The 21,048-nt window shown below is 40.1% G+C and overlaps 1 protein-coding gene across 8 annotated transcripts in view; it reads left to right on the top strand.

Annotated features, from left to right (window-relative positions):
* Positions 1-21,048, top strand: part of ATP11C (ATPase phospholipid transporting 11C (ATP11C blood group)) — a 167,084-nt gene that overhangs the window by 115,907 nt on the left and 30,129 nt on the right. For all 8 annotated transcript variants that reach the window (XR_013825638.1, XM_079909970.1, XM_079909972.1 and 5 more), the window contains exons 20-23: positions 2,779-2,953; positions 8,044-8,146; positions 9,630-9,775; positions 14,551-14,610. Coding sequence is in view for 7 of the 8 variants with exons in the window: in XM_079909970.1 (XP_079766096.1) it covers positions 2,779-2,953; positions 8,044-8,146; positions 9,630-9,775; positions 14,551-14,610 (484 nt within the window). In the remaining variant the exon portion in view is untranslated. The remainder of the gene's footprint in view (positions 1-2,778; positions 2,954-8,043; positions 8,147-9,629; positions 9,776-14,550; positions 14,611-21,048) is intronic.

Genomic DNA, 21,048 nt, shown 5'->3' with positions numbered 1-21,048 from the left:
TACCATAACGAAATACAAGAGACCAGGTGGCTTAAACAATAGAAACTTATTTCTCACATTTCTGGAGACCAGAAGTATGGGATCAGGGTGCCAACATGGCCGAGTTCTGGTGAGGTCCCCCTTCCTGGCTTGCAGAATGCTGCCCTCTTGCTGTGTCCTTACTTGGCAGAGAGAGAGGAAGCTCTGGTGTCTCTTCCTCTTTTTATAAGGATATTAATCCCATCATCCCATCATAAGGGCCCCACTCTCATGACTTCATCTAAACTTATCTCCCAAAGGCCCCATTTCCAAATATCATCACATTGAGGGTTAGGGCTTCAACATGGGACTTCAGGGGGGACACAATTCAGTCCATAGCACCATTTGGGAGCCCTTGGGCACTTTTGTAAAAGCCAGGGCTTATAGAAAACTGAACTCACCATCTCAACATTCCCTCTTCCTGACTCATCTGGAGTTGGGTACACTCTTTCCCCAAGTTACACAAGCATCAGACACAGGATCCCTTTTGCCAGCTTCTGCTCCTTTGTCCCTTCCACTTCAAATCAGCCACCAAGCCTTACCCATGTCCCCACTCTCTCCACTGGCGCTCCCCATCAGATTCCTAGTAACTCGTGCCTCAGAGCACGTAAGCCCCTCTGCCAGATGAGTGGTCCTTAGGTATAAAGTACTGCCCATGTCACAGCCCTGCTCAGAAACCTTTAGTGGATCTCTATTACCCACAGAATCAGGTCGTACCAAAGGCCCCAGGTGACCTTTTCAGTTTATTTTCTTAGTACACCACACATACATTCCCTCTTTTCTTCACCTCTTTCTGTCCTGTCTTTTAAGTTTCATTTCAGATATCATACCTCACAAAGAAACCATTGTTCTTTCCTGGTGTGTATTTATTGTCCCAATCACTGGATATTAACCTTTTTAAAAACATTTTTACTTTATATTGGAGTATAGTTGATTAACAATGTTGTGTTAGTTTCAGGTGTACAACAAAGTGATTCAGTTATACATATACATGTATCCATTCTTTTCACATATTAACCATTTAGTATCATGTTTGGTTGGGTATATTCTCTCATGTGTGCTTCTGTTACCCCAAGGAGATTTTCTATTCTCCAAAGAAAGATTAGTTAATAATCCTTTCCATTCTTCTATATGGCCTAGTTAGAGACCAAATATTACTTGATTGATTATTGAGCTACTGTTTTCTGCTCATTGTCAGCTCTGTGAATAGGGGAGCAAAGGAGAATGCATGATTGATATCTCTAATTAGTGAATAAAACATGCTCATAATATCATGAAGCAGAATATGAAAGGAAGGAAGGAAGAGGCATATTAGGCTCTCACTATTCATAGTCCATAGAACAGCAGCTCCATTATCACCAGAAACTTGTTAGAAATGCAAAATCTCATATCCCACCCCAAAACTACTGAATCAGAATGTGTACTTTAACAAGATTCCCAGGAATTTTAACAAGATTCCTTTAAACATTAAGCTTTGAGGAGCATAAAATCAGACAAATGAATCTATTGTATAACGATGAGATCCTGCTATGTTTAATACATCTACTGCAGCGGTTCTCAAATGGCACCCAAGATTTCCTGAGCAGAAATTGATTAATCGGTGTTTTTTTTGTTAATTGCAAAAAAAAAAATTAAAATGTTAATTGGTAGAATTTTCTCAATTGTAAGTTTTCCCCCATATGTTTTTCTTAAATACTTGGCACCTGTTATATATATATACTTTTTTTAATAAGTTTATTTATATTTTATTTTTGGCTGCGTTGGGTCTTTGTTGCTGCTCGCAGGCTTTCTCTAGTTGTGAACGGGGCTACTCTTGGTTGCGGTGTGCGGGCTTCTCATTGCGGTGGCTCCTCTTGTTGCAGAGCAGGGCTCTAGGCGTGCGGGCTCAGTAGTTGCAGCACACGGGCTTAGTTGCTCCACGGCATGTGGAATCTTCCCGGACCAGGGCTTGAACCCGTGTCCCCTGCATTGGCAGGCGGATTCCTAACCACTGAGCCACCAGGGAAGTCCAGCACCTGTTATATTTGTCTTTCCTGGCAACTAATACTACTTCATCCTGGCTATACAGGAGAATCACCTATGGAGTCTTTTAAAACATGCCTATATGTAACCAAGCCCTGCCCAAGATACCCTGATTTAATTTGTCTGTGGGTAAACCTAAGACATGGGCTTTTTTTCAAGCTGCCCAGATGACTCTCATGGGAAGGCTATGGTTGAAAACCACTAGTCTAGTATAAAATGATACTTATTTAAGGAACATATATCATTATTGTATGCTATTCTTTAATGAACACTATGTCTTTTTAGTAGTCCATCATATTTGAGAAGCCAGGTCTATGGATAGGTTTTGTCATTCGGGCAAAGATATTAAGAATATCTTCTGTGATTTGTATACCCCAAAGCCATTTTGTCTTTTCCCTGCATTGTTAAGCAGTTTTCAGATTGACTGATGATTTGTCTTCATATCAGAGTTTGATGGAACTGTAATTTCCAAAATTCACCTTCAGTTTCTTATATGGAGACTGGCTGCTAGAAGTCCATTATTTTTATATTTAGAACTTAGTGCTATCTATATGGGCAGCTTGAGTCTCAAAGATGTGATAGAAAGTCTCTGTTGTGTCATTAATAGGGTCGGTTGCTTCTTTAGAATTTACACGTCCAGGAACCAGATTGATGATAACCCTCCTCTGAGTGGTTTTTTAAAGTTCCTAAATAGCAATGTATAGTAGCTTCAAATATAGCATTGTTTTTCTTTTTCAGAGCATGGACAGAACATCAGGAATATGGATTAATCATTGATGGCTCCACGTTGTCTCTCATATTAAATTCTAGTCAAGACTCTGGTTCTAACAATTACAAAAGTATTTTCCTACAAATTTGTATGAAGTGCACTGCAGTGCTCTGCTGTCGGATGGCACCGTTACAGAAAGCCCAGGTAACTGAATGTTAGTTAATGTTCCATTCTGGGTACTTCTGTACGCATATGTGCAAATGTTCACTTTTAATTTTCTTCAAAGAGCCCTGTGTACCTTATTATATTTTCCCTGGATTCTTCCTCTACGTGGTCCAACTCAGAAGTCTTCCCACCGATTTGAATTAAACCTGTGCTTCACCTTTTTGTCTCCTCAAGCTGGCTGTCTAATTCCTCACCTTGCAGACTTCTCTAATGAGTGCTTGGTGCCTGCTGCCTTCATCCCACTGCTCCTGGCTCCACTATTCCATTAGCCCCATGCATTCTTTCTTCTCACCTTACTCTGCTGCATCTCCTGGAGGAGAGCAGTGACCTCCTTGCTGAACCCGTTGTGTTGTCTTTCGTTTTCTCCTCATTTCTCCACTGCAGTTGACACTGCCAATTATGTCCTCCTTTAAACTCTCCTCCCTTGGTTTCTGTGATGGTCCACGGTCCTTTTTTTTTTCCCTTCTTGGCAACCTAGTGTCTTTCTATTTTGTTTCATCCTGTGTCTTCTCCCTAATTGTCAGTTTGGGGGGGGGGGCTATGTCTTCCCTCGGCTCTTCACTTACATCCTATCTCTCTGGATAAGCACATCCATTTCTATGACTTCCATTGATGATATATCTCTCGTCCTGACTTTTCCTTTTTGTTAAGTCTCATATTTCTAGCTGCCTGCTAGACGGCTCTATATGGATTCCCCACTGTAACATTAAATTCTAGTATCCAAGACAGATATTATAATTTTCTCCTTCAGGCCAGTTTGTTTTATCCCTTATCTTTATTATTCCTGTTACCAGTGACATTTTTCTTTGGCTCCCTAAGTCTCCAAACTGCCTTTGATCCTTTTCTTCTCACTCACTCCATATATAGTCACCATGTCCTACTGATCCTACCTTTTGTCATAGCTCTCATTGTGGTGCCACCTTGTTAAACCTTTTATCTCCATCTTAGTGCAAGCAAGACCTTAGGACTTTACACACAGGCTATTTGATTTAATCTTCTCATTAGTCTCCTTGCTTTCACCCTTCCCCATTCCATCTCTTTCCCCATACTCCCAAATTAATCTTGTTAAAACAGTACTTCCCCCATCATATATTCTCTCTCAGAACCTTTCAGTAGTTTCCTAGTCCCTTAGGATGAAGGGCAGATGATTCAATATGGTACTCGGGGCCACCCCTGTCGACCCTTTCAATGTGTCCGTACATATTTTGTGTCCACCACCACTCTCACGTCCAGCGAGAATCATCCACTCCTGTTGGTTGTTCCCCCTTTGTGTCCCTTCCACGTGCCATGCTCACACCAACTTCTAAAGCTTCCCTCATATAATTTCCTCATCTGGAATTCCCTCTGAATTCCTCTTGGCCTAACAAAAGTTTTACTCCTAATAAAACCCAATGCAGGGGCAACCTCGGGTGTCTTGTCTTTTCCAGCTCCTCTTGCTCGCATTGATCTACTTCACCTTGCTTCCTTGTACTCACTGAGTCTCGGGAACCTTAGAATCTCAGGTACACACCTCTTCACTTCTGCGTACACTGTATTCTTTTATATGTGTTGGTCTTGCTTCTTCCCGTCCCTCAGCTGCTTGCTCTAGACCTAGCGGATGGCGCTGTGTCTTTGCCTTCTCCTTTACACACCCTGCCCCCTACCTCGCACATGCATGCACGCATGCGCAAGCACACAGCCCATCCTAATTTAGGGCATTGTCTGCCTTCTTCTCACTTTCAATTTCCATCACAATCAGGTGCTCTTCTTTTCGTCAACCATAAGAGCCTTGGTTAGCCCCAGCTGGGGAAGCAGATCCTATCAGAACAGTATACATAGAAATCTGTCCCTTTAGTCAAAGGCAATACCTCTTTCCCTTTTTTTTCCTCCTATATTCATTGTCTGCTGCTCAAATTGCTCACCTGGGTTCTAACTTCTCCACTGCCCAGGACAGTATCTGAATTCCTAACACTGTGCTGCTTCTCTCACCCAGACTATGGAGCCCCCTGTGGTTCAGTCCTTAGTCTGTTTTATTTCCCTCACTATCATCACCTCTTCCAGGATATCACCTACTCATCTGTCATGGCCACATAGGTGATTTTCATTTTTATATATTTATTTGATTGATTGATTGATTTTTGGGGGGCTGCATTGGGTCTTAGTTGCTGCACACGGGATCTTCGTTGAGGCATGCAGGATCTTTCCTTGCGGCGTGCGGGTTTTCTCTCTCTTGTTGAGGCGTGCGAGCTCAGTAATTGTGACGTGCGGGCTTAATTGCCCCGCGGCATATGGGATCTTAGTTCCCTGACCAGGGATCAAACCCACGTCCCCTGCATTGGAAGGCGGATTCTTTACCACTGGACCACCAGGGAAGTCCCCACATAGGTGATTTTCAAGTCACTTCTCCAATCCCAATCTTTGGAGTTCTACTTTACTTCTCCAGTTGCTTACTGAGCACATGTTCTTGGGTGTGTCATTGTCACCTCAGCTCAGCCTTCTCTAGAGCCCAAATTGTCATTTTCCTTGTCTTTTTTTTTTTGGCTGCGTTGGGTCTCCATTGCTGCACGCGGGCTTCTCATTGCGGTGGCTTCTCTTGTTGCGGAGCACAGGCTCTAGGTCCACGGACTCAGTAGTTGTGGCTTGTGGGCTCTGGAGCACAGGCTCAGTAGCTGTGTAGCACGGGCTTAGCTGCTCCACAGCATGTGGGATCTTCCCAGACCAGGGCTCGAACCCTTGTACCCTGCATTGGCAGGCAGATTCTTAACCACTGCGCCACCAGGGAAGTCCCTTTACATCTATTACTGAGCTCACTATACTTCTAGGTCTTTAGATTCAAAACCTTGACGTCCCCCATGCTTTACCCTTCCGTGTGGTCTCAGTCACCAAATTCTGTCCATTTTCTAGTACACTGTCTTTTCCATGTCTTTCTTTCCATTACTTTCCAGGTCCAGGACTTAAACAGCTCATTGAACTCCATGTGGACTAACTTCTCTCTTTGCCTGCAGTCTGGCCTTTTCTTCCCATTTCTCCTGCACCCTGTTGCCACTTTCATAATATTGCTCCCTGTTGATGTGGCCCCATATATACCTATCCATGTCCCCTGTACAAAAACTCATTGGTCTGGTCAAACCAGATCTGTTTTCTAAGCATATACTGTACTTAACTGGCTGTGTGCCTTAGAACATGCTATGCTCTTCCCTTTCCGTGGGATACTGCTCCAACCCCCTTTTCCCCATCCATGCACATCTTACCAGTCTTTTATGATTTAGATCAAACCACCCTTCCTTCTATAAAATCATTTCTGATCATTCTGGCATGTAGTGTCCTCTCCCTTCTCTGACATCACGGGCCTTCTTATGTGGACAACTTAGATGACAGTGTTATATATTCCCTTGCATAGGTATTGTGTGTTGTTATCTTGTATCGTTAATCTGATTATCTGATATTATTGTATCCATTCCCCATTATATGCTTCTTGAGGTATGAAACCAAGCGGTATATCCTTTCTGGATATTTGCACTTTGCTTTTGCACATTGTATTGCATGTAGTTATAGTTGATCAATAAATAGTTTTTGGTAAATTGATTTCTTTTTTGTGAAGCTATCTAGAGATTGAAGAGAAGTTCTTAATCCAGGTGGCCTGGGACTCAGTAAAAAAAAACTCCCATGTTTATCTACCTAGATCTTTCATGGTTTTATGGTCCATGACAATATATCCTTTTATCTTTCCACAAGGACAAGCTTTCATCTTTTTAAATCTATGTTTTCATGCAGAAGCTGTCACCCTTGATAATTTTATTGCCTTCCCTGGCTGCATTTTTCTTCCTTGTAGTTTAAATCATTACTGCATACAGTATAACAAGTGCAATTAGTTTAACCAGTATTGTAGCCCATTAAACACAAGTTTACTTTTGTGGATGACTCACTTACAGATTATTTCTGACACTCTTATAAAGTTTTTAAAAAGAACCAAGTTGAGGTGAAGGATTGGGAGAAAGCCGGCATTTCATAGTAACATCATTTTTGTGTCAAATGGATTGGATGTAGGGGTTTTGGGTTATGTTGTTTTATACAACTAAAACCTGACTGAATTTTGTTTAAAGAAAAGACTGCAGGATGGTTTTGCCTCGTATAAATTTTTTTAATCAGTTATCTGAAAATGGATTTTATTTATGTTACCTGGTGAAAGCCATTGTGGGTACAAAATTTTTGCAAGGCATTATTTAACTACTGAATTACATAAGCTTTTTAAAAGCTGCTAGATTCCAAGGGGTTTTGAGGGTTGACACATAAAGCAGTCATTATCTAAAACATACGGTGGGAGGACAGCGGCTTACCCAATACTCTTCCCACAAGTAACTCTGCCAGAAGAACATTTCTTTTATTCAATACTTACCATGAACACAGCATTGAGCTGCACTGTGCCATCGACACATCTTTAAGAGACACTCAGGGAATAATGACAGCCTTTATACACATATCTCGGGCATCTTTATGCAAAGCTCATCACCTTAAGGCGCCCCCTTTTGAAATGCAGCTACCTGTATGAGAGATCATATCATATCATATTGGGCACTGGGTGATTTAGTAAAGTTTAGTCGGCAGCTAGATGGAAATAAGGGTTGGCATGCACCGAGGGGAGGTGGGAGTGTCAGCAGGGAGGAGAGAGGGAGCGGTAACCAAAAACATTGTCCTCTCACTGCCCACTTTTGTCCTGGTAGCCCCATGCATGTCTCCCCAAATAGGCTCTCTGGTCTCCACTTTCTCTCATTCAATACGTGATCTGAAAGGACACAGGAAGCAATGACAAAAGAGGGAAGCGTGCTGACCTCTAATATAGGTATGAGGCATGGTTTTTGACAGTTCATACATTCGCAAAACCAGAAACAAGTGGGCGCCGGTATTACATTTTGAAAAGCTGTGTTCTTCTGCCCCTGAGAATTCAAGACTGGTTGTACTTATATGCACAAGCTACCTTTCTGTTTGAAGGCCTCCATTTACAAGTGTGAATGAGGCAAATACCCACAATGTAGTACAATCTCACATTCTGCTTTGACCTTTTCTATACCTCTTTTGTATTTAATGTTTAGATTGTGAGAATGGTGAAGAATTTAAAAGGCAGCCCAATAACACTGTCGATAGGTGATGGTGCCAATGATGTTAGTATGATCTTGGAATCCCATGTGGGCATAGGTAAGAAACATCTAATGAGATGGCAGCTGTAAGGTATCAGTATTGCTTTTAGGTAGAGTGGTCTTATTATTCTAGAGATTGTTTTGGTTGCTCATCTTGAATCCGAATTTGGGAATGATCATTGTTTATCAAAAGAAGGTCCTCATCGGATCGTGGAATATGTCCATGCCAAAGTCCTACCCATGGTGGGAATGTAGCAACACAAAGTTGGAGGATATTATTATATTAGCCAAGTAAAGTGAATTTCCCAAACCTACTAGCCATGCAGTTGATCATTTAGCTCTCACTTTTGACAGCATGCATGAAATTTTATTGATTTTTCGCCCCTGGCCAGATCGCCTGCTTATGTTGCTGCACTATATCTTTTGAGATCTGTAACTGTTTGGGACTGAGAGACGATAATTGGCTGGCTGATTCTCCACATGGCAATATCTCTGCATGGCGGTTTGGGCTGTAGTGGTGAATTTACATGTCGGCATGCAACAACAGCTTCTCTAAAACCTGCACCCTTTCTTCCCCTGTCAGGCTGCTGGGAGGCAATCCTAACACCCCAGCAAGTGGTTTTTTGGTGGGCGAGAAATAATGGAAATAGTATCTTGGGGATTATTGTACCACAGTTTGGATTCCCAAATTCTTTCCATTTGCAAGTAACCCTACTTAGTGTGGAACTCTAGTTCAACTCATTGGTTATTGACTGTGGAAATGGCCTAAAGCTGCTTGAGCTCATGGAGTACTAGGACTGCTACTCAGCCTTGCAGGACATTTGGTCTTGTCTAAAACGTCCATAGCACATTTGGTCCATGCAGAAGGTCCTTGAAATTTGGTCCTGTCCAAAACCATTTGGCATGGACCAAACATGCTCGTGGACATTTTGGACCGGACCAGATTTCAAAGACCTTTTGGCATGGACCAGCTGTCTTATAGTCCAAATGTCTTGACGTTTTGGACAGGACCAAATTTCAAGGATCTTTGGTGTGAACCAACTGCCTTATGAACATTTTGGACCGGAGCAAGTGTTTGCCAACCACTACTCAGTATCATTCAATATAAGGACTTAACCATCTCATTATAACTCTTCAGTTTTGAGCTCTTAGACCATAATCCCCAGGTCTCTGAGTTGCTTTAGTATGGCATCTAGTCTGGTGCCATGCATGATTAATCACTTACTAAATAAGTACCTTTAAAATAATTTTCAGATTTAACTATTTCCTCAGGATAATTTTTGCCTTATAACGATTAAAATAATGATTCTATTAATTATTTTATGTTTTGTTATAAATAGGTAATTGTCAATTAAACATAATTTTACTTTTTATTGGTAAGTCTCACTGTCACTGTTGAAAACACTTTTTGCTTAAGAAAGCAAATCTAAACTATTCAACTGAACTATACATGTAAGCAAGTAAAAAATACGAAAGTAACAAGTCAGGTGGTTACTTATTCTATAAAAATACTCACCCTATAGAGATTTTTCTTTTTTTAGGTATCAAAGGCAAAGAAGGTCGCCAAGCAGCCAGAAATAGTGATTATTCTGTCCCAAAGTTTAAACATTTAAAGAAACTGCTGTTGGCTCACGGACACCTATATTATGTGAGAATAGCACACCTTGTACAGTATTTCTTCTATAAGGTATGTGATGAAATACTTGTGATTTAACTTATGACTATTTAACCCAGCATTGGCTCAGCTTGGTTGTAGGTATCTTTTCCTTCTTTTTTCATGTTTCTTTTACTGTCTTAGTACTGAAATTTGTGGTCAGCAAAACAGAGGCAGTCTATTTAACGAATCAGAAACCAGAAATTCCTTTTAATGCAAGAGATTTGAGATGAAAATTTTTAAGTCAACTTTCTTAAAGTATAGTTTAAATACAGTACAATGTACCCATTAAATGTTTACAGTTCAATTTTGACAAATGTATGCATCCATGTGGCTACCACCCGAACCAAATATAGACGATTTCTATCACCCCAGAAAGTTTACTTGTGCTCCTTTCCAGTCTTCTCCACCCCTGCACCAAACAACGACTAATCTGATTTACATTACTCTGTGATATACAGTAACGTATATGGCGTATAGCACATAAATTTAGATATAATTTATGCAACATACGCATTAGGTTTGCCTGTTTTAGACATGTACCAGAACTTGATCTCCTGTCCTATGTTCTATTCTATATAGTTTTTAAAAGTTTTTTTTCACTTTTTGTTTTGAGATAATTTCATACTTTTTAAAAGTTGCAAAATTAGTGAAATCTCATATACTCTTTGCCCAGCTTTGCCAACTGTTAACACCTTAGATAACACACAACATAGTTACCAAGATCAGTAAATTGATGTTAATTGGCACATTATTAACTAGTCTATATACTGTACTGGAATTTTGCTAATGGTCCCACAGATTTTCTTTTTGTGGTCCATTTCAGGCTCATGCTTGCGTTTAAGGATCATGATCTCCTTAGTCTTCTTTAACCTAGAATAGTTCCTGTCTTTTTTGTCCTAATGATCTTAACATGTTTGAAGAGTGCTGGCCAGTTAGTTTGTAGAATGTCCCTCAATTTGGGTTTGTCTAATGTTTGCCTATCATTAGACTCAGGTTTTGCATTTGGGCACAATTACCACAGAAGCGCTATTGCAACCTGCTGAATGCATCATATCCGGAGGCACATGTTGTCAGTATGTCTCATGATAATGTCAACTTTGATAAGCTGGTTCAGATGGTGTTCTGAGGGTCTCAAGACCCCTCATTTTTGCTCTGTGTGGTTTCACTTGAAAAGAGCATTCTCCTGTTAAAGTAGATATTTTATTCTATGTTGAAATTCATTACTATCATTGTTCATTCTGTTACTCAAATTGTCACAGATTTGGTGCCTGTTTCCTTTCACCATGTCCCCATCATTTTTAAATTTTTATTTTATTATGATAACCCTTAACATGAGCTCTATGCACTTAACAGATTATTAAGTATATGGTACAGTATTGTTAAGTACAACAAATCTCTAGTACTTACTCGTCTTGCACAACTAAAACTGTATACCCATTGAGTAGCAACTCTCCGTTCCTCCCTCCTCACCCCGTCCCCCTCCCCCGGCCCTAACCTTTTTTGAAGTCTTGTTTATTTTCTGGTACCACATGATGTTCTAGGCTCCTCTTGTATTTTTCTTGCAATTCAATGGCAAGATGCATTCAGACTTTTCTGCAAGGATCACTTATTCCTTTCCATTATTCGCAAATGGTATTTAGAAATCAAGATCTGGGTGCTAGTCGTGCTCATCGCTACTGAGCTGAAGTTGTTGGGCTGAAATTAAAGGTATCTGTATAAACTCAATACTTGAACTCAGTTTATACAGATACCTTTGATTAAATCCGGCAGCACAAGATTCATTGTAACCTTTCCCTTTTCCATTTAGTAACTCCTTTCTTCAGTGGTGAGAAACCTGGTTCTCATCCTCATAGTGTTTATTTATTTGCTAAGTCCTCAAGTACACTTAAAGTAGTTCCAGAATTGCTACTCATACTCCTGTGAGAAACAAATCTAACTTGAGAAATATATTTGTGAGCACTTGTTTTTGTCTTTAGTCTTAGAGAATGTAGTCAAAATGCTGTTTCCAAAGTTACTTTTTTTTTCCTTTTCCACCATTTCAGTGTGGTTATGTTATTTATATAGTTAAGGTTTGTGGGGCCTTGGACTCAGTAACTTAACAGCCCCACGTGGGGATGGATGGTTATTCTCTCTTACCTCCCCTTAATAGGAGAGCCTGTGAAGATTTGCCATACAGATCTGCCTAGCAATCTGATCCTATTCCAGAAGCTTGGTTTCCCTCTTTAAGATTTTGGCCTGCAATTCAAGCAACTGCCACCAGATGGAAGGAATGCTCTGTTAAGAAGAACAAAACAAGCATTAAAATAGCTAATATTTACCAGTGGTCAGTAATTTACATATCCTGGTTCCCAATTTAGGAGATTATTTATGTAGATGCCCTCTGTCTTCATTAGGATCTCTATGCCCATTATCATCTTAGTTACTGACTTAGCAATATTCCTTTTTAAGTGCTGCCTTTTGTCCCAAGATGATTTCTGATACCTTTGACCGTCTTTGGCTGCCTTCCTCTTATCTTGCCATTGCATCTTCAACTTGTTGCCCGCCCCTGGAGTACTGCAGTGACAGGTCTTCCTGCTTTCTATTTCTCCATTCGCTCCTCCTTGCATAATTCAGCCAGGTTAATGTTTAGAAAATACCACTTTTCAACTTGTCCTCCAGAAACTCCACTCTCCATTGTCTTAAGAGTTAGTCTGGCTTTTAAGGCACTCCACAGTCTGACCCTGCCCTACCTTATATGTTTAAAATACATATGGCCTTACCTTGGTTCCTGCTATCACCGTATCCTATTCATCTGTAACACCTAGTTCAAAGTCTAACTTCTTTATTCATTCAATCAACAAATATGTTTGAATGTGTTACCATGTGCCAAGCATCGTTTCAGGCGCTTGAGAATTCATAATGGAATAAGACAGGCAAAGTCCCTGTTTTCATGGAACTGTTATTCTAATGGGAGGGTCAGACCTCCCCTTCCCACAAAACACCCCCATAATCCACACCAAGCACTGCCTCTTCCAACCTCAGAACACTTCTTTTATGTACATAAATTATGACTCTAGAAAGGCTACAGACAGTATTTTGCATTCTGCCACAACTGTTACATACGAATGAGTGTTGCCCTTCCAGGTGCTAACCTTGGGAGCTCCGATACTCTGGTGCTGTAGGACTTATTCAAAATACATGTAGCAGTTTTCTGTAGAAATGTCCTCCAGAGCCTGCAGTATATATTTACCTAAATATCCTCAGCTGCGGCAGTTGTTCATGCTTTAAGGATCCATTGGATTTTTAAAACGGCCTCAAGTCTCCCAGCCTGGTAAATTAGCCAAGTGAGAATGTGTGAGAGAAGGAAAGAGACTGGTTTTTTGACATGGCTCAAAAATGGGCTATTGGGCGTGAGCCATGGCCGCTGAGCCTGTGCGTCTGGAGCCTGTGCTCCGCATCAGGAGAGGCCACAACAGTGAGAGGCTCGTGTACCGCAAAAAAAAAAAAAAAAAAAAAAAGGGCTATTGGGGACTTCCCTGCTGGTGCAGTGGTTAAGAATATCTGCCTACAAGAGGGAAGAGATATGGGAACATATGTATATGTATAACTGATTCACTTTGTTATAAAGCAGAAACTAACACACCATTGTAAAGCAATTATACCCCAATAAAGATGTTAAAAAAAAAAAAAAGAATATCTGCCTAGCAATGCAGGGGACATGGGTTCAAGCCCTGGTCCGGGAAGATCCCACATGTCGTGGAGCAGCTAAGTCCGTGCGCCGCGACTACTGAGCCTGCGCTCCAGAGCCCACAAGCCACAACTACTGAGCCCACGTGCCACAACTACTGAAGCCTGCGCACCCTAGAGCCCGTGCTCCACAACAAGAGAAGCCACTGCAATGAGAAGGCCGTGGACCGCAACAAAGAGTAGCCCCCGCTCACCGTATCTAGAGAAAGCCCGTGCGCAGCAATGAAGACCCAACGCAGCCAAAAATAAATAAATTTATTTATTTAAAAAAATATAGAGCTATTGAAGGTGCTGCCCTAAGAGAAATCCAGAGACACCATGAACAAGTGACAGCAGCGCTGAAATACAGTCACAGCCTATATTGAAGGACAGCACTCATTTGAAAATATTAGTTCTGGTGGTTTTGCCTGAAGATGTTAATTTTAGTATTTATCTTCTTACCTAGTGGCTTTTTCTGCCTTATGAATTCTTAGCTTGTATTTTTTTAGTATGTTTGTTTTTAGTGTTCTCCCAGTTAAATCCGTTAGAAGTAAGAAGTTTTGTTTTTTGTATCACCCACAGCATCATCTTTACATATAGTAGGTGATCAATAATAACAGTTAATTGTTTGATGAGGCAGTAACAAAGGCAGTAAAGCATTAGTTGATACTTGTTCGTGTCAATATACACTATAATTTCCTGACTACTTATTGGCATTAACTGACTTTTAAATATAGACTTACAGCTTTATGTCAGTCTACTTTGTGATGATTTTGCAAACCCACTTGGCATTTAAGGTACAGTACCATTAAGTGTTCATATTATATGAGCTCATTTCTTCCCTACAAGAATAGCAAGAGGGTCTCATAAAGTAAGTGAGGTCCTCTTCTGCCTTGGTAGGGCAAAAGTTGGTATTAATATGTATGTAATTATTTGTTTTGAATTGTTTCCTTACAACTCTGGAGTAGAAGTTTATTGCATTGTGACATTAGAAGGACTTAGGACTGCCTGTAGACTATCTGGAGTAGAGTTTCCTGTTTTACTTTAGAAAGTTGATCAAGTGAAAAGCATTAACCCTTTTCTTCATTTTTTTTTTCCAGAACCTTTGTTTCATTTTGCCACAATTTTTGTACCAGTTCTTCTGTGGATTCTCACAACAGGTTTGTTTCCCTAGGTATTTCTTGTAATGTAGTTTTTTTGTTTGTTTTTTTTGTTGTTGTTGTTTTTTGTTTAAATTTATTTTATTGAAGTATAGTTGATTTTCAAGGTTGTGTTAGTTTCTGGTGTAGAGCAAGGTGATTCAGCAATACATACATATAATAGTTTTCACAGAAATGTTAGGATTTTTTTTTAATTATTTTTTATTGTATTTTATTTTAATTTATTTTTTATGTCAATCCCACTGTCCCAATTCATACCACCACCACCACCACCACCACCCACCACGACTTTCCCCCCTTGGTGTCCATACGTTAGTTCTCTGCATCTGTGTCTCTATTTCTGCCTTGCAAACTGGTCCATCCGTACCATTTCTCTAGATTCCACATATATGCATTAATATATGATATTTGTTTTTCTCTTTCTGACTTACTTCACTCTGTATGACAGCCTCTAGGTCCATCCACATCTCTACAAATGACTCATTTCGTTCCTTTTTATGGCTGAGTAATACTCCAGTGTATATACGTACCACATCTTCTTTATCCATTTGTCTGTCGATGGGCATTTACATTGCTTCCATGACCTGATTATTGTAAATAGAGCTGCAATGAACATTGGGGTGCATGTGTCTTTTTGAATTATGGTTTTCTCTGGGTATATGCCCAGTACTGGGATTGCTGGGTTGTATGGTAATTCTATTTTTAGTTTTTTAAGGAACCTCCATACTGTTCTCCATAGTGGCTGTATCAATTTACATTCCCACCAACAGTGCAAGAGGGTTCTCTTTTCTCCACACCCTCTCTAGCATTTGTTGTTTGTAGGTTTTCTGATGATGCCCATTCTAACCGGTATGAGGTGGTACCTGATTATAGTTTTGATTTGCATTTCTCTAATAATTAGTGATGTTGAGCAGCTTTTCAGGTGCTTCTTGGCCATCTGTATGTCTTCTTTGGAGAAATGTCTATTTAGGTCTTCTGCCCATTGTTTGGTTGGGTTGTTTGTTTTTTTAATATTGAGCTGCATGAGCTGTTTATGTATTTTGGAGATTAATCCTTTGTCAGTTGATTCGTTTGGAAATATTTTCTCCCATTCTGAGGGTTGTCTTTTCGTCTTGTTTGTAGTTTCCTTTGCTGTGCAAAAGGTTTTAAGTTTCATTAGGTCCCATTTGTTTATTTGTATTATTATTTCCATTACTCTAGGAGGTGGATCAAAAAAGATCTTGCTGTGATTTACGTCAAAGAGTGTTCTTCCTGTGTTTTCCTCTAATAGTTTTACAATGTCCGGTCTTAAATTTAGGTCTTGAATCCATTTTGAGTTTATTTTTGTGTAAGGTGTTAGGGAGTGTTCTAGTTTCATTCTTTTACATGTAACTGTCCAGTTTTCCCAGCACCACTTATTGAAGAGACTGTCTTTTCTCCACTGTATATCCTTGCCTCCTTTTTCATAGATTAGTTGACCATAGGTGCATGGGTTTATCTCTGGGCTTTCTATCCTGTTCCATTGATCTCTATTTCTGTTTTTGTGCCAGTGCCATATTGTCTTGATTACTGTAGCTTTTTTTTTATATATAAATTTAATTTAATTTATTTTATTTTTTATTTTATTTTTGGCTGTGTTGGGCCTTCGTTGCTGCGTGCGGGCTTTCTCTGTTGTGGTGAGCGGGGGCTACTCTTTGTTGTGGTGCACAGGCTTCTCATTGTGATGGCTTCTCTTATTGTGGAGCACAGGCTCTAGGCGCACAGGCTTCAGTAGTTGTGGCTCTCAGGCTCTAGAGTGCAGGCTTAGTAGTTGGGGTGGATGGGCTTAGTTGCTCCGCGGCATGTGGGATCTTCCCAGACCAGGCCTCGAACCCATGTTCCCTGCACTGACAGGCAGATTCGTAACCACTGCACCACCAGGGAAGGCCCTGATTACTATAGCTTTGTAGTAGAGTCTGAAGTCAGGGAGTCTGATTCCTCCAGCTCTGTTTTTTTCCGTCAAGACTGCTTTGGCTGTTTGGGGTCTTTTGTGTCTCCATACAAATTTTAAGATTTTTTCTTCCAGTTCTGTAGAAAATGCCACTGGTAATTTGATAGGGATTGCATTGGATCTGTAGATTGCTTTGAGTAGTATAGTCATTTTCACAATGTTGATCCTTCCAATCCAAGAACATGATGTGTCTCTCCATCTGTTTGTGTCGTCTTTGATTTCTTTCAACAGTGTCTTATAGTTTTCTGAGTACAGGTCTTTTACCTCCTTAGGTAGGTTTCCTCCTCAGTATTTTATTCTTTTTGTTGCAATGGTGAATGGGATTGGTTCCTTAATTTCTCTTTGTGATCTTTCATTTTTAGTGTATAGGAATGCAAGAGATTTCTGTGCATCAACTTTGTATCCTGCAACTTTATGAAATTCATTGATTAGCTCTAGTAGTTTTCTGGTAGCATCTTTAGGATTCTCTATGTATAGTATCATGTCATCTGCAAACAGTGACAGTTTTACTTCTTTTCCAATTTGTATTCCTTTTTTTTCTTTTTCTTCTCTGATTGCCGTGGCTAGGACTTCCAAAACTATGTTGAATAATAGTGGCAAGAGTGGACATCCTTGTCTTGTTCCTGATCTTAGAGGAAATGCTTTCGGTTTTTCACCATTGAGAATGATGTTTGCTGTGTTTGTCATATATGGCCTTTATTATGTTGAGGTAGGTTCCCTCTGTGCCCACTTTGTGGAGAGTTTTTATCATAAATGGGTGTTGAATTTTCTCAAAAGCTTTTTCTGCATCTGTTGAGATGATCATATGGTTTTTATTCTTCAGTTTGTTAATATGGTGTATCACACTGATTGGTTTGCATGTACTGAAGAATCCTTGCATCCCTGGGATAAATCCCACTTGTTCATGATGTATGATCCTTTTAATGTGTTGTTGGATTCTGTTTGCTAGTATTTTGTTGAGGATTTCTGCATCTGTATTCATCAGTGATATTGGTCTGTAATTTTCTTGTTTTGTAGTATTTTTGTCTGGTTTTGGTATCAGGGTGATGGTGGCCTCATAGAATGAGTTTGGGAGTGTTCCCTCCTCTTCAATTTTTTGGAAGAGTTTGAGAAGGATGGGTGTTAGCTCTTCTCTAAATATTTGATAGAATTCACCTGTGAAGCCATCTGGTCCTGGACTTTTGTTTGTTGGAAGATGTTTAATCACAGTTTCAATTTCATTACTTGTGATTGGTCTGCTCATATTTTCTGTTTCTCACTGCTTCAGTCTTGGAAGGTTATGCCGTTCTAAGAATTTGTCCATTTCTTCCAGGTTGTCCATTTTATTGGCATAGAGCTGCTTGTAGTAGTCTCTCATGATGCTTTGTATTTCTGCAGTGTCTGCTGTAACTTCTCCTTTTTCATTTCTAATTTTATTGACTTGAGTCCTTTCCCTCTTTTTCTTGATGAGTCTGGCTAAAGGTTTATCAATTTTGTTTATCTTCTCAAAGAACCCACTTTCAGTTTTATTGCTCTTTGCTATTGTTTTCTTTGTTTCTATTTCGTTTATTTCTGCTGTGATCTTTATGATTTCTTTACTTCTACTAACTTTGGGTTTTGTTTGTTCTTCTTTCTCTAGTCCCTTTAGGTGTAGGGTTAGATTGTTCATTTGAGATTTTTCTTGTTTCTTGAGGTAGGATCTTACTGCTATAAACTTCCCTCTTGGAACTGCTTTTGCTGCATCCCATAAGTTTTGGATCGTCGTGTTTTCATTGTCATTTGTCTCTAGATATTTTTTGATTCCCTCTTTGATTTCTCCAGTGCTCTCTTGGTTATTTAGTAACGTATTGTTTAGCCTCCATGTGTTTGTGTTTTTTACGTTTTTTTCACTGTAATTGATTTCTAATCTCATAGTGTTGTGGTCAGAAAAGATACTTGATATGATTTCAGTTTCCTTAAATTTACCAAGACTTGATTTGTGACCAAGATGTGATCTGTCCTGGAGAATGTTCCGTGTGCACTTGAGAAGAAAGTGTAATCTGCTGTTTTTGGATGGAATGTCCTATAAATATTAATTAAATCTATCAGGTCTCTTGTGTCATTTAAAGGTTGTGTTTCCTTATTAATTTTCTGTCTGGATGATCTGTCCATTGGTGTAAGTGAGGTGTTAAAGTCCCCCACTATTATTGTGTTACTGTCAGTTTCCTCTTTTATAGCTTAGCAGTCGCCTTTTGTATTGAGGTGCTCCTGCATTGGGTGCATATATATTTATAATTGTTATATCTTCTTTTTGGATTGATCCCTTGATCATTATGTAGTGTCCTTCCTTGCCTCTTGTAACAGTCTTTATTTTAAAGTCTACTTTAGGGACTTCCTTGGTGGCACAGAGGTTTAGAATCCGCCTGCCAATGCAGGGGACACGGGTTCAAGCCCTGGTCCAGGAAGATCCCACATGCCGCAGAGCAACTAAGTCCGTGCGCTACAACTACTGAGCCTGTGCTCTAGAGCCCGTGAGCCACAACTGCTGAGCCCACTTGCCTAGAGCCCGTGCTCTGCAACAAGAGAAGCCACTGCAATGAGAAGCCCGCACACAGCAACAAAGAGTAGCCCCTGCTCTCTGTAACTAAAGAAAGCCTGTGCACAGCAACAAAGACCCAACACAGCCAAAAATAGTAAATAAATAAATGAATTTTAATTTTAAAAAAGTTAATAAAAAATAAAGTCTATTTTTTCTGATATGAGTATTGCTACTCCAGCTTTCTTTTGATTTCCATTTGCATGGAATACCTTTTTCCATCCCTTCACTTTCAGTCTGTATGTGTCCCTAGGTCTGAACTGGGTCTCTTGTAGACACCATATATATGGGTCTTGTTTTTGTATCCATTCCGCAAGCCTGTGTCTTTTGGTTGGAGCATTTAATCCATTCACATTTAAGGTAATTATCGATATGTATGTTCCTATTACCATTTCCTTAATTGTTATGGGTTTGTTTTTGTAGGTCCTTTTCTTCTCTTGTGTTTCCCACTTAGAGAAGTTCCTTTAGCATTTGTTGTAGAACTGGTTTGGTGGTGCTGAATTCTCCTAGCTTTTGCTTGTCTGTAAAGCTTTTGATTTCTCCATCAAATCTGAATGAGATCCTTGCCAGGTAGAGTAATCTTGGCTGTAGGTTCTTCCCTTTCATCACTTCAAATATATCGTGCCACTCCCTTCTGGCTTGTAGAGTTTCTGCTGAGAAATCAGCTGTTAACCTTATAGGAGTTCCCTTGTATGTTATTTGTCATTTTTACCTTGTTGCTTTCAATAATTTTTCTTTGTCTTTAATTTTTGTCAGTTTCATTACTGTGTGTCTCGGTGTGTTTCTCCTTGGGTTTATCCTGCTGGGACTCTCTGCACTTCCTGGACTTGGGTGGCGATTTCCTTTCCCATGTTAGGGAAGTTTTCGACTATAATCGCTTCAAATATCTTCTTGGGTCCTTTCTCTCTCTCTTCTCCTTCTGGGACACCTATAATGCAAATGTTGTTGCGTTTAATGTTGTCCCAGAGGTCTCTTAGGCTGTCTTCATGTCTTTTCATTCTTTTCTCTTTATTCTGTTCTGCGGCATTGAATTCTACCATTCTGTCTTCCAGGTCACTTATCCGTTCTTCTGCCTCAGTTATTCTGCTGTTGATTCCTTCTAGTGTATTTTTCTTTTCAATTATTGTATTGTTCATCTCTGTTTCTTTGTTCTTTAATTCTTCTAGGTGTTTGTTCTTTAATTCTTCTAGGTCTTTTTTAAAGATTTCTTGCATCTTCTCAATCTTTGCCTCCATTCTTTTTCCGAGGTCTTGGATTATCTTCACTATCAGTATTCTGAATTCTTTTTCTGTAAGGTTGCCTATCTCCACTTCATTTAGTTGTTTTCCCGGGGTTTTATCTTGTTCCTTTATCTGGTACATAGTCCTCTGCCTTTTCATTTTGTCTGTCTTTCTGTGAATGTGGTTTTAATTCCACAGGCTGCAGAAATGTAGTTCTTCTAGCTTCTGCTATCTGCCATCTGGTGGATGAGGCTATCTAAGAGGCTTGTGCAAGCTTCCTGATGGGAGGGACTGGTGGTGGGTAGAGCTGGGTGTTGTTCTGGTGGGCAGAGCTCAGTAAAACTTTAATCTGCTTGTCTGCTGATGGGTGGGGCTGTGTTCCCTCCCTGTTTGGTTGTTTAGCCTGGGGCGACCCAGCACTGGATCCTACCAGGCTCTTTGCTCTTTGGTGGGGCTAATGGCGGACTCTGGGAAGGCTCACACCAAGGAGTGCTTCCCAGAACTTCTGCTGCCAGTGTCCCACGGTGAGCCACAGCTTTGATTCCAGTGCTCTTGCAAGAGGGAGTGAGCACACGTCCTTCCAGTTCGCCATCTTGAACCAATCTCTGTAATGTAGTTTATATTTGCTATTAATTACCTTTTATGTATTGGATTGTAGAAATTAGAGAGGTATGCCCAACGTAAAAGGATTTTTT

The sequence above is a fragment of the Stenella coeruleoalba genome (assembly GCF_951394435.1).
Source record: "Stenella coeruleoalba genome assembly, chromosome: X".
In the NCBI taxonomy this organism is placed as follows: domain Eukaryota; kingdom Metazoa; phylum Chordata; class Mammalia; order Artiodactyla; family Delphinidae; genus Stenella; species Stenella coeruleoalba.
The sequence above is the reverse complement of the archived record's forward strand: the minus strand, read 5'-3'. Positions and strand labels throughout refer to the sequence as shown.